The sequence below is a fragment of the Taeniopygia guttata genome, chromosome 14, assembly GCF_048771995.1.
Source record: "Taeniopygia guttata chromosome 14, bTaeGut7.mat, whole genome shotgun sequence".
NCBI classification, from domain to species: Eukaryota; Metazoa; Chordata; class Aves; order Passeriformes; family Estrildidae; genus Taeniopygia; species Taeniopygia guttata.
In genome coordinates this window covers 13,942,891-13,956,752 of record NC_133039.1, presented here as the reverse complement: position 1 = coordinate 13,956,752, position 13,862 = coordinate 13,942,891, and the positions used below count along the sequence as shown (strand labels likewise).

General features: G+C 42.8%; 1 protein-coding gene across 5 annotated transcripts in view; it reads left to right on the top strand.

Annotated features, from left to right (window-relative positions):
* The window catches only part of CREBBP (CREB binding protein), a 95,134-nt gene that overhangs the window by 31,291 nt on the left and 49,981 nt on the right, over positions 1–13,862 (top strand). For all 5 annotated transcript variants that reach the window (XM_030285218.4, XM_030285220.4, XM_030285219.4 and 2 more), the window contains one exon: positions 5,950–6,126. In XM_030285218.4, coding sequence (XP_030141078.1) covers positions 5,950–6,126 — 177 coding nt within the window. The remainder of the gene's footprint in view (positions 1–5,949; positions 6,127–13,862) is intronic.

Sequence of the window (13,862 nt, the reverse complement as noted above, 5' to 3'; positions counted from 1 at the left end):
GTGGGTGCTGCTCCTTGGCAGTTGACTACAAATGCAGGTGCTTTCTCTTTCACAGGAAAATTGAGGCTGAACTCAGTCTGTCCTGCCAGACCTTTTATTAAATTTGAAAACCCTGGAGTGAAAAGTGAGCTGAGGCAGCAGAGGAGAGCAGAATTTCCCAAAGGAGAAGGGATTGCAAGGAGCATAGCTGCATGTAGTTGTGAGGTTTCTGGCAGTGTGTTGGAGAGGAAGCTAAAAAAGGAGTAGGAAATTATGTGCTTGCAACAGGGAGTGTAGTTTGCAGCCCGTTGTGTTGGTTGCATGTCCTGGGAGCCCCAGAGGAATGTGGTGATGGAATACCCTGGATTGCAGGAGTGAGAGCTGTGGTGATGGAGGTGAGGAGACAGTTGATAAAAATTTAAAGGAGGAGGGAAGGGCAGAGTTTATTTGCAGCCTGAACACCTGGTGTACAAGAGGGAGCATTACCCATCTCCTTGATGCTGGGCTAGAGGAGGAAGTACTGTGGTGTGTAAGTGTTGCTAAAGAAGAGAGGGAAAAAGGAAGATTTAAAAGCAGAAGGAACAACACAGTGTGGAGATCCAGTCTGCTCTGAAAGGTATCTTCAGAATTAGATTGGTGAACTTCTCACTTGTCACATCACCTGTGAGCTGCACCCTCAGATGAGGTTTTGTAGGTTTGGTCACAGGCTTCCTCTATAAAATCTATGAAACTCTAGGAACTAGAGGAAATAGAATTGCTCTTCTGCTCTGAAGAGCACTAAGAAGCAAAGCAGGAGAAGCACCTCCCACAGCTGCTGCTCAGAGCACTGCAGTGTGATGGCTTCTGTAGTCCAAGGCAGCTGAACAAAGGTTTTAAATGCTGGGGGGTTTTTTTAGCTTGGAAGTTTGTACATTCCATGGCTTATGAGAGTAGAGTGAAATACCCTGTTTCCTATCCACACTTTAATAGATTCCAGTATCTAAGAGAGTTGCCATAGTGATAAAAAAGGGAACAGAATCTACTTGTCTTCCTGGGATAGCAGAATTATTAAATTAAATACTCTTTTCCATTAAAGGAGAGTGTCATTATCATATTTCTGAAAACTGTTTTAGAGCAGAAGTAATGTGTTTAAGGTGGTGTCCTGCATTAATCGTGTTCCTTCTTGAGGCACCTCTAGCCTTAACTTGCACTTGGGATACACCCCTTTATCTCCCCCACTGCAGCTGGTGGAACAGAACAACACCTTTCTTGGGAAAGTCTGCTCCACTCCATCAGAATTCATGCAGCTGTGACCACAAAGAGCTGGGCAAAAGAAGCAAGATTTTCCCAAAATTGCAGCACAGAAACGGAAATGTAAGACATGACTTGCAGAGGATGAGGTGGGATGAAAGGAGCCACCATGGGATGGAGTGCAGGGAACAGGGCTGAAAGTGGTGGCAGGAAGAGAAAGGACATGAAATGATGGAGGGGGGCAAAGGCACGTGTAGGGAACATCCATGAGCTTAGAATAAAATGGGAGTGAACAACATAACCCGAGTTGTCAGAGAGAAGCTTTCAGCTTTTGGTGTAATGGAGATGCACTGGATGGAAGGTGGAGTAGCCCTGTGATGCACATCCATGCCTGCTTCATGCAGGTGGAAAAAGAAACAACTCACACTGGATTGCTCTTTGCTTCCCTTCCTTTTAGAAAAGTAAATTTAACAAGCTATAAGCCAAATACAAATCTTTGTGATGGTTCAGAGTTCCCCATGAAAATGACCGTTCTTACCAGGTTGTAAACTCCAGTGTTCTTGCTGGTGACTTTTAATTACCTGGTAATTTTCCCCCGAACTACCTATTTTGGGATCAGAGCTCTGTTTCAGAAATATAAAAACAAAGGTCTTCTGAGTATCTGCCTTTCCTTACCTGCTTGGAAAAAACCTGGAAGCAGAGGTAGGAGTTACGGTGTTTGAGCCTTCTGAGTCCTTTGCTTGGAGCTGCCAGTTTCCATTTGCAGAATAAACAAGCAGGATAAATTCCTTACAATGTGTAGGCTCAGTCTTCTCCATATATTTATTTGTCAGCATTGAGATAATTAACCAGGAATTGCAGTTTGTGCCTCATGCTCTCGGGTGTCTTTCAGTGTGTGATACGCAGGGATCTGCCTGATTCTTCCTCTCCTTCCCCCTCGTGTTTGCTGCCTTCCCACCAGGGAGGAGCTGGCTGGTTTGCTTTGCTGGAGTCCCTACCTGGCTGTGCTTGGAATCAATTCCCAGCTGCTCCTCAGGGTACCAGGAATAGCTCTGGAACGCTGTGGATCTCAGTGCTGTTTGTCAGCAGGTTGTTCTGCCACTGAAACTCCTTGCTGATCCCAGACTTGGTTGGAAGCTGTTAAAAATGGATAAGAGTTGATTCAAGCAGGTTTCACATTGTATTGTGCATTCTTAGTCTCTGGAAATCACAGTCCTGTTAATTTGAATTCTTCACAGGAAAAACTGAATTTAAACCCACCTAAAACCACAAATACCAGTTTTAATAAACTCATCTTGTGGATGGTCCCTCCTAATTTTTGTCTCCATATTTACTCCAGGGATTGCCACCTAAGAAAGGTTTTTCCACTTAGTCAGACTATTTTTTTAGAAGATTAACTTCAAATAAAAAATAAGTCTTTAGTACTTTTTTTCACTGTCAGTAATTTACAAAAGTGTAGTGTAGGTTAAAAGGCATGTCTGATGTTTTACAATGTTATCAAATATTGCTAGTTTTTTAAAGTTACAGACTGATATAATGCTTCAGCTTTAGGTTCCTTTCCCTTATGAAAGCACAACTTTGGACACTGAAATACAATGTGGTGGAGAGCAGGTTAACCAAAATACAAGGTTTCAGATGGAAGCTACTCTGCTTCCAGCTGGATTTCAAAGAACAGCAAAGCATTTCTTAAAATTTCAATCAAGTATTTATTACTTAATGACCACCTAGAGTAGGAAGAATTATCCTCATCCTATTAAGCACTCAGCTTGGAAGATTTGAAAGGTTGCTTTGTTGTTGTACAGAGTTGTGATCTGTCTAATAACAAGATCTATTGAAAAGGAAATGTTAAAATAAAATGAAAGAGCCATGTGGTGGTATCTGTTAGGATCGCAGAGCCTCGGTGCTTTGGGGATCTTTGAGTCATTTAGACTTTTAACAAACTTGAAACTGTCTTTCGAGACCAAAATATTTCTAATGTTTTTCCTAAAAATCCATTTTTAAACATTCTTCCTTTAATTAAAAAGCATTAATATTCCTTGATAACAAGATGAGAACACCTCTTTGTTTCTTTTGGAGCAAGAACTTGAATTTGAGGTAAAATTTGATCAGCGTTCTCACTGCCTGAAGAAAATCTCTCTTCTGCTCTTTGAAAATGCAGCTGTATAAGATTCTGCCAGAAGCTTTTAACACCAGGCTTCCAAGCTCAGCACATCATGGGGCATTCATTGCCTGCACTGAGCCTTTTCCATCTCCTCCCTGGTGCCTGAGCCTGCTCCATCCATCAGCTGCCAGGCCCAGGGAGGGCTCTGCTTGCCATGGGGTGGCCCATGGAACCATGGCAAGAGGTTTGAGCAGCATTCCTGTCTCCCACTTTGAGTTCCCCACGGCTTTCCCACTGCTGGGGTGACTTTAAAGATTTGCAGGAAGTGTAATGGTGGTTGTCAGAGAAGTTTGTATATTATTCCATTCAAAAAACACCTCCAAACTTTCAAACAAGTTCAAAGAAGACTGGAAGGGCAAAGTCCTTCCAACAACAAAGTTTGTAGTTAGGAATTAGACATGAGGGGACTGACTAACAGCCCCAGAGTTAATGTTCCTATTTCTGGCTTCTGAAAGGTTTCAGTAGTTCTCTTAAGCTTTCTCAGGATCTCACTTTAATTTCAGAAATTTTCTTCACTGTTGATCTGATAGACCCCTACAGCATTAATGAACAGCTGTCATTATCAGATGACACTTTCTCATACCTTGTCTGAAATAGGGGGTTGAGTGGGTAATTTTATTAAATACTTTGCTATTAATTCTTCAGAGAAAGCTGCCAAAATCTGTGGTGTAATAAATAATAATTAAACTAATTTCTCTGAACATGCAGTCTGCAAACAAACACAGAAATACAGAAAATTAAATTCTTGATATTTGTGCAATGTGATAGTAGCTAATGCCACTTCTCTTTAAAGGCAGTCTTGGGGCTAAACTTTGGATGCTAATTTTTGGTCTTACTTGCTATTTGAATTATTCAGCTCTACTCTGGGACACAGCACATATTTGATAACCTCATATATTGCAAAGTAACAGCTTTTGGGATTTTTTTAATGTGTAAAGATAGAACGTCTTGTACAGTGAAGAAAGGCCCAAATCTGGCAACAGTCACTGGGCAGGATGCAGGGAAAGGGAGCATTTCTAACATAAAGCTGCTTGGAGAGTGGAAGGGCCAGCTGTCTGAAACCAGAGGGTACAAAGTACAGGGACAAAGAGGACAAGGCCCAGTCAAATTGTGTTTATTGGACTCTGCCCCAGTGTAATTTGCTGCTTATTACTGGTGCTTCCTCAACTGCTCGTTTAGCCCGATTCCTGTAAGCATAAAAAACAACCTCTGAGTAATCCTTCATTATGAGGCTGTTCCAGTGATAAGCTGATGTGAGCAGTCCTTCTTCCAGCTATGGGAGTAGTCCCTGAGTCCCTGCTGGCAAGGGAGGGAAAGAGACCTGGACCATAGAACACCACTGTGTTCTTTGAGGAAGGAAATGCTGGAGAGGTAAAGGGAAGAGGAAAATAGGATTTGCTATTTCAAATAAAGACTTTTCTCAGTGGTTGGATTAATTTAGGACCAGGTCATAAAGTCATCTAGAAATCATCCCAGTGAAGCAAGGGGGTGAACAAATTTGATCCGTTGAGTAGGTCCTATGGGAGGGACTCTTCAACTCCCTGACAGGAGGGTGGGCACAGGCTCTGTTCCCACAGAACAAGGGACAGGATGAGGGGGAACAGCCTCAACCTGTGCCAGGGGACGTCCAGGTTGGAAATCAGGAGGAATTTCTCTATGGAAAGGGTGGTTAGGCATTGTAAGGGGAATTGTAAGGAACATCAGGAGGAATTTCTCCATGGAAAGGGTGGTCAGGCATTCTAAGGCAGCACCCAGGGAGGTGGTAGAATCCCCATCCCTGGAGGAGTCCAAAGAAAGCCTGGATGTGGCACACAGGGCTCTGGGCTGGGTGACAAGGTGTGATGGGTCTCAAGGTTGGACTTTTGGAGGTCTTTTCCAACCTCAGTGATTCTGTGGTTCCAGGGGAGGAGATTTCACCATGGAGGAGACTCCTCCAGGCCAAGTGGCTCTTTGGATGTACAATGTTCTCTCCAGTCATTCAGGGGGAGTTGTGTTTCTGTTTTCTAGTCTTGGGAAGTTCTCAGGGTGTCATTTATCAAGGCTGTCAGTCTTAGACATCTTTTTGCTCAGACACTTCTCCTGGAGTACCAAAACACAAGTTGATAACCATTTGCTCGATGCCTCTATATATTCCCCTCCCTTCCCATCTGTCTGTGTGCAAAGTCATGCTTTGTGCTCAGAATGCACAAAGTATCACAGGATTTGAAGTTTGCTCGCTCTTCCAAAGTTCCTGTAGTGTTGGAAAAAGTAATTTCTATTCATGTGGATTGAGAAGGATGAGCTTGTTTTTTCCTTTGATTCTCTTAAGTTGAATTGCAAGACTTCAGACCTACACAGTAGTAGATATTTGTAAAACATCTTTTTAGGATATATATTAACTTGGTAAAAATAAATATATTTTAACTTGGTTAAAATTAAATTGTGAATTTAATACTGAGAATTTAATATTGAGAATCTTATACTGGAATTTGGTCTCTGCGAATGCAAAGACGGATATTTGACATATGTTTGGAGTTTTTTTAAATCTCCCTTTGGAATCACGAAAATTCTGATCATTTCATTCATTCATTCTTTTCCAGCTGGGAATGACAGGTAACACTACTCCCTTTGGGCAACCTTTCAGTCAAACTGGAGGGCAGCAGATGGGAGCTGCAGGAGTGAATCCTCAGTTGCCGAACAAGCCAGGCATGGCCAATAGCCTGTCTCCCTTCCCTGCCGACATCAAGAGTACTCCTGTCACCAGTGTGCCAAACATGGTGAGTTGGACCTGCTGCTTCCAGTATTCTTCACCTTTTCCTAGTGCTTTCTAAGTTCTTGGGTGATTCAGCTTCTGCAACATTTTCAAATTGCTTCTCCACGGTCATTTAAGCATCAGAGTTGTCCCGTGGTTCCTCATTTACACTCTGCAGTGTGTATATAAAACTTCTGTCCATTTCTATGCAGTGGTTATACTTTCTCAAGGATCACAGTTATAAAAACTGCATTGCATCCTTTCATTTTGGCTGATATATTTAGTTTCAAAACAGATAAAAATGTCTTCTTCAAGTTCTGTGTGTCAATTAGAATGTATTGGGTCAATTAGAATGTGTTGGTGAATGTGTTCACCACCTTCCTGAAACTGAATAGTACCTCATATCCTTTGAAACTGATGTGGTAAACACCCCACGTGCTTCTCACTTTATACTGTGGCTGACTTGCAGGTCATGAACTTGCAAGAACAGTTCTTACTAGGACACCTTGCAAGTTTGTAGTATGATGTTTACCGGAGTTCTCTTTATAAAGTTAAATTAAATATTCCCATTGGTCTCGAGATGTTGCGTATTAATCAAACTGCTTGTGTTGTTTCTATGGAAACTCCAGCTTGTTGCATTTTAGATTCTTATACATGATAGCAGTTACTATAGAAACTTGTAAGACCTGCAAATTGCTTATTTTTTAATTTAAATGCAAAAAAAGCTATTTTTTGGCACAACCAATGCTTGCTCTTCCATCACTGTGTTTGCTACCTGCCTGTCACTAATAAGCTCTGTATGAGAGGCAAGAGGATGCAATAAACTTCCTCTTTTCTCCTGATTTTAGAGAATCACTTCCTAATTTTCCTCTAGTTATGCTGTGAAATCTTTAATATCATCTGTCATTTACTGTTTATGATTATGGAAAGGAGCTTGTGCCTGGATTAATACCATGTGCAGAACACCACTTGCACTCATACAGAATATTTGTAAAAGATAATTTGCTGCATGGCTACTCTGATTGTTTTAAGTGTTTGGATCCAGGTGTAAAGCAAGTGAGTTATTGTCCTGATGCAGCAGAAAACCTGCAGGTCTCCCCAAAATGCTGTATTCATGTCAGGGACTGGGGGATCTTGAAGGCTAATTTTGTGCTCATTTAAAAATCAGGTTTGGGAAGTCTTAAGTCTTAATATACCCACCAATATAGAATGTAGTGGTCAATATTCAGGTGGAATAAAAAAGGCATTTGCCATCAAGGCTTGTCAGGTAATGGGAGAGAAATAAAATCAAAAACTGTTTTCTTTCTTGTCCAAGAGAAAGAGGCAAGTAAGGGAAACTTTCCCAGTAGTATCAATTGCAGGTTTAAAATGTCAAAAATACCAACTGAGTGAACAATCAGAACCATCTGTCTTTGTTTCTCAGGTGTCAAAAGCTTCTCATGTCCAATATATCTTCTTTTCCCTCTCACCAACACCGAGAGTAATGGGCATTTCAGCCAGCAGACACTGGCACTGTGGAACCCAAAGGTCTCAACTCACGTGGGGGTTAGAGGCATGGTGATCCTCACAGGAGTGTAATTTCAAAAACTGAATTTCTATCTAAACATTTTTACTGCAAAGCCAAGAACTTAAAAAGAAATGTCACACTTGTTAGAATTTAACCTTTATTTGGCAACAGTGGGTAAGGCAATGTAATTATTTGGTAATAGCACATCCATGGCCATATGTTATTCCTTCCACAGGGACTTTGCTTTATTCAGTGAACAATATGAATAGAGCCTCTGGAAAGAGCACACCGTCAACATTTAGTTCTATTTTTGCAGCTCGGTGTGTAGCTGTGGGCATTGCTGGCTGAATGTTGTAATATATCTCACTTGGTCATTTCCAAATGCTCTTTCCTGTGGCAGTCAGCACTGGAGCAGGTTTTTTCTTTGGATTAGTTGATTTTCACAGCACCTCTCTGAGATAAAGATGTGTTGCCCCAGTTTTAAGCACAGAGGCACAAGGAGAGTAAGACTGGTAGAATCTGCTGACTCAGAACTTGAGGTTTGTAGGCTCTGGCTTGCTAAACCTTATTTGATATGTTAAGGCATTACCTAAGGGTAAAATAAGATCCACAGCAGTTCCATGAGTTACAGAAACACACATCTAAGTGACATCTGTCACTCACATTGGGCAACCAAAATGTGACCCAAATGGCTCTTGTGAAAAGTAGCTGGTGACAGAGGCAGGTCCCCAGAGCAGAGCTGCAATCCTGCCCTGTGTTCTTGCTGCAATCCTGCTGCTATTTCTGTGTCCTGAGATGTTTTAGTCCCTGGAGATGATGGTTTATTTAATGTGCTTGGCCTGGAGACATGGCCTGAGCTGTTCCCTGAGGGAGGCAGCAGTGATGTGGAAAAGGCTATTGTGTTATATTAACATCAGTCAAAAATGAACCTGTGGAGGGTCAGTTCAGACTCCATCCACTACAGCAATTTGAAAGACAACTGCATACTTAAAAAACCCAAAAAGCCCTGTTCAGGGTCCTTTGTGGGATGAGTGTAACCACATATCTTGCTAAACCAGCCCTCTATACTATCCTTATCTTAAAGGGCCCCCAAAGTACTATTCCATATGAGAGACAAACCATGTGAATGAAAACCCTGGTGGTGTGTGGCCTGTCTGAGGCAGGAAACCCGATTGCAGCATGGCACTGAGCACTGTGGTTACCACAAGGGGTATTTAAAGAAGAGAAGAGGAAGCAGAAAAGTGCAGCCATTGTCCGAGGACTACTAAGTCCTGAAAACCAAAATATTTTTAAATACTCCTTTCAGTCTTTAGCCTTACACCTTATATGTGTGCTGCAAAGTAAAAGATTATTCAGTTTCTTAACCCACATTATTCTAATAATTACTGTGTGATACCCCTGTCCCCAACAGTAACCAGGACTTCTCCCACTGCCAGGCATAACCCTGGCAGCCAGGACAAATGTGCTGCAGCTGTAGATTTGGATTTTTGATCCAAATTCAGGCTACCACTCTCCTGAGAGCAGCACTCTCCCACCCCCCTGCCTGCCCAGTAAAGTGGCTCTCTGAAGTGTTCACTGCAGGCATGTTCCAGGCATGACCTTACACTACACCCTGAGAAGCATGTCTGGATTAATCTCTTTAATTAGAAAAGAAGAACAAACCTTATGCTATTAAAATGATTAAGAGGTCAGCATTAAGGTATTAATTTTCAGTGCCAGCAGGATGAATTGATTTTGTTTGTTTTGTTTTAATGGTGATCCAAACAGCATATTAGCTGTTGCTTTGTGGGGCTACTGCAGAATCAGTTCCCTTTACAGAATGGACAGCTTGAAAACTGGAGTGAAAGGCTTGTTTCCAAAAGAAAAACATTGCTTCTGATGTTGGATGTTTTGGTGACATATTACTGAGCCTCAGTGCTGCTGAAATGGTTCTGATGCAGGACTGGCAGTGCTGTGCTGGTGAGATCATGCACGATCCCTGGGCTGTGGATGCGAGCCACGCTCTGCTCTCGGGCTCTCAGCGTGGTGTGCAGCCGGTTTGGGAGCCAGCAGCCAGTTTGGGAGCCAGCAGCCTCTGGTTTTGGAGTGTGCAGGCTCTGGGAGGAGCTGCTGGGGGGAGCCCTGTGAGGCTTTTTCATCAAGGCCTCTGAAGCTTTGCACTCCCTGCAGTGCTGCCCGTTCCAAGGGTGGTGGTGGATGGTTCCTTCGTGGGCATACCAGTCAATCTGGTATTTCTGCATGGCTTAGGAGCACAATGGGGGAAGTTTGGCTTCCAGACACCAGCATGGTTTCACAGTTATCCCTATGACCAGCAGATGGAGTTGAGAGAATATTGCTTTTTGGAAGTGAAGGAAATAATTTTTCTTCAATTTTTGACTTAGAATTGGAGCAGCATATCTTCTCCTGTGCTTTTTCCCCCCCATCTCTTGCTAAACTGCATCAGGAGCTCTCTGTTTTGTTCTTCTTTGTTTCTTTTTATGTCCTATGGATTTCTGTAATAATAGATTGTGATCAGAAGACAGAGAAGTGACTGGGGGGTGAGGATATCTCAGGTGTGTCTTGCTGCAGACCTCTGAGGGAGAGGAAGAAAGCTTTTAAACTGGGAGGCCAGGTTTAATTAGAGCAAGTAGAACTGTAGCTACTTAAAATAGACAACTGGTATTTTATTCTAGAGACCAGAAAGAAAAGGCTTTATGAAGAATCACTTAACTCTGTTGCCCTTCCAGGGAGGAAGGCCTATGTCCTGACCCTTCCTGTGATTTTTCCTCTCTTGTAGCACAGCCACTCTCCTCTATCTGTGGCTGTTGCACTGGCAGCCTGCTGAGTGTCTGCTTGCTGCTCTCTGCAGCATTCTCCCCATCTCAGGAGGGCTTGCTGTCAGCTGTGCTCACCTTCCCTGTGCCTGCCCTGACCTCCACTCTGAAATTCAGTTTCTTGTTCACAGGCAAGTTCACTCCTTCCTCAAGAAAATCCCACCTGATTTACAGCAGAGGACAGCTGGGAAAAGGCTCTACTTAGGTCTAGAGGAGAAGATTTTAATAACCTGGAAACAAATCCAGCAGATAGTGTTCAGTGCCAGGGAAAGGACGTTGTTTTGTTGGGAGCAGAGCATCTCTGTCTTGCCTTAGTGCAGGAGTTCATCCTGGGGATGTGGATTGCTTTGAATGGTGGGATATTTTAGCTTTTGCATCATGTAAATACAGTGCCAGGCTGGCAAAAGATGACAAAGAGGAATTAATCTTTTCCTGATGCTCTGGCCTGTGTTCCACTCTCTCCTCCCCCATATGCAAATATAAGCAGTGGAGAGTATCCATAGCTGTGTCCTACCCTATTCCAGCAGCCGAGGTGCTCCATAGCCAGCACTCCAACGGCATGGCTTTCCTTCCCTTACAAATTTCTCATTTGCACTTTACCCTTTTTTTCTATTCAGGATTTGCTGTCTGGGATTTTTAATGCTCCTCATTCCTCAGGCTGTTTTATCCCCCACTAAAATACTGAGGTTTATGTAGGGTATATAACCTCTCAATATTTTGCTCAGGCAATTTCCTATATGTGAGAGCTGGAATCTGTCTACGCTTTCCTATATTTTGTCCCTTTTTTCTACTTTGAAACACTTCAGTGTACATTTCTTGGCATTTGCTGGTCCTGCAAATCAGAAAGATGAGGAGATAAAACTCCACAAGTGTATCCTCAAGAAAGATGCTTATCCAGCCGTGATGCCTAGCAGACTCAGTGGCATTGAACTGAGACCTTTGCTGGTTTCAAAACAAAATTCCATTAGCAAGTAAAAGCTAAGTGACTGACCAACTATTCGGGTTCTTTCTGTGGCCTGACCATAGGAGCCTTCTCACCTTTGAGGCTGTCATGGGTTTGCAAGTTCATTTGCCACTGCCACCCTCAGAGGTGGAAGCTGAAAGTTGAAAATATTCCTGTTTACCCTTGACATGAAAACTCTGCCTTTATCCATGTCAGTGCCAAAGCTTTGAGATAAATCCTGAGCTCTGAACACATTCTTCATGTTAACACCACAGCCTAAAGCTTCTCCAGGAGAGGTTTAGGTTGGATGTCAGGAAGGATTTCTTCCCAGAGAGGTTTGTCAGGCACTGGAATCTGCTGCCCAGGGAGGTGTTGGATCCCCACCCCTGGAGGTGTTCAAGGAAAGCCTGAAGGTGGCACTCAGTGCTCTGGGCTGGTGACAAGGTGGGAATTGGTCATAGGTTGGCCTTGATGATCTCAGAGGGCTCTTCCAACCTAAATGGTTCTAGGATTCTGTTGGCTTTGTGTTCAGGAACTGAATATCTTCCCGCCTCTCCTCATTTCCTAGAGCACTGCCAGTGCTCAGGTTGGTGCTATAGGCTGACATCACTCATCTCCCTCCAGACAGCAGGATGGCCTTCTGAGGCTATGTTCAGTTCAGGAAACCTCTTTTCCTGTCCTGTGGAGCCTTCTGCTCAACATTCAGACTCAGATCGTGATTTCTGCTGCTCCTTGGGTGGGGAAATGCAGCACTGCAAGGTTTTGAGGCACAAATGCAAATGCTTGTGCATGCAGTGCTGGTCTCAGCCCATTTGTGCACCTGTGAGTCTCCAACCTCTGGGGTCAAAGCAGACCCTGGTGTTCCTGGTGTCACAAGGATCCTTCCTGTTTGGATATCCATGCCTGTTGAGGGTGACTGGTGGAACCAGGGAAACCACCATCCACATGAATTCCACATGAATTGCAAGAAATGTGAACTGGTTCTGTGTCACTTGCCCAGCGAAGCTCTGGTTGTCAAATGATTGCCCTGGGGAATGCCTTTGGCCTTGATGCCACCCAATAGCTGCTGCTTGAGCTCTCCTTCAGTTTTGGGACAGAATGATGCTCCCTGGGTTCTGCAGAGCTGGTTCAGCATTTACTAGAGCATTCCTGCAAATCCTGTGGGCAGGAAAGACTTTTTTGAATCTTACTGGAAAAGTCTTGGGATACTCATTATTGGAGTTGATCAACTGTGAGCAATTAATCCAGATAGAAATATTGCTAATTGAAAGTTACATATATATAATATTATGTACATAAAATAATATATAATAATATTATATATATTATATAGATAGATAGATTTATACCTATTGCTGATTGAAAGATTTACAGTTCATGTGTATATCCACTTTGTGCCTGCTATTCCTTCTGTGGAAGGGGCCTTCAGGATCACACTTTACGCCTGTGGCTGGAAGGAAACTAAAGAAGTTTGGGAGTGTTTCACCTTAATGTACCCATGTGTGGGATTTGTGGCAGTAGATTCTTAATAACCTCACTAAGATCTGCTGTTGATTACAAACCTCTTTTACAGAACTAAAAGGCATTTTTTAAACACAGGATTTGTCCTCATACAGTGAAAGTCACATTCTTCTTCTATCGGGGAGATGGAAAAAACATGGAAATAAACAGAAATTACAGAAGAAAAGTATTTTAAAACCATAATGCTCTATAGAGTGGAGCTGAGGCAGAGTTCTGTATTGCATTGTTTACCTGCTGTAAGATTGCCACTGCTGCTGAGATTGCTGCCTACTTTTCTAAGAAAAGGTACATAGTGTTCCATCCTGACAATGTTGAGTGTTTTTGAATATAAATACATAAAAACATCGAGAATTGCTGGTCACTTGAGTAAAGTAAAACCACCAGGGAACTTTGAGTCCATCCAAGTCCACAAGAACAAGAGACTTGTGCATCTAGGCTGCCCAGACATGGAGGAAGCTTTTGCCCTTCAAGACAGGGACAGGGCAGAACCATCTTTCTCTGTGAATGAGTTTCCATAATTTTAAAGGGTGTTAATAGCTGCCTTACCCTATAGAAGTATGTATAACTCAGTTTCTAGAAAACTGACTCTTGACATTCCCATCTCTGTCAGAGTTTTTAGCAGATTTCCAACCCCTGATCCATTTGTTCTGTTGTTGGTGGAGCAAGTGGCAAGAGAAACAAAAATATCTTTTTTGCCTTGTTTATCTGACTGTTGAATTATTTATTTTAATTGTGGGCCTGAACACCCTGCTTCAGCAAGAACATTGTGAGTCAGGTGAAGCAGCCTGAAGAAGCTTTATATTCTGAGGGGTTTTTGTGCCTACCAGCAGCACACTAATCTGGAGTGAGACTGCCTTGTTCCTCTAACCACTGATATTCTGCAGTTCTGCTTTTTTTTGTTACTCAGTCTTCAAGTATCCCTCCTGGCTCAGGGCATCTGTGCTGATACAGCTGCAGTTGTGTCTGTTAACTGGAAG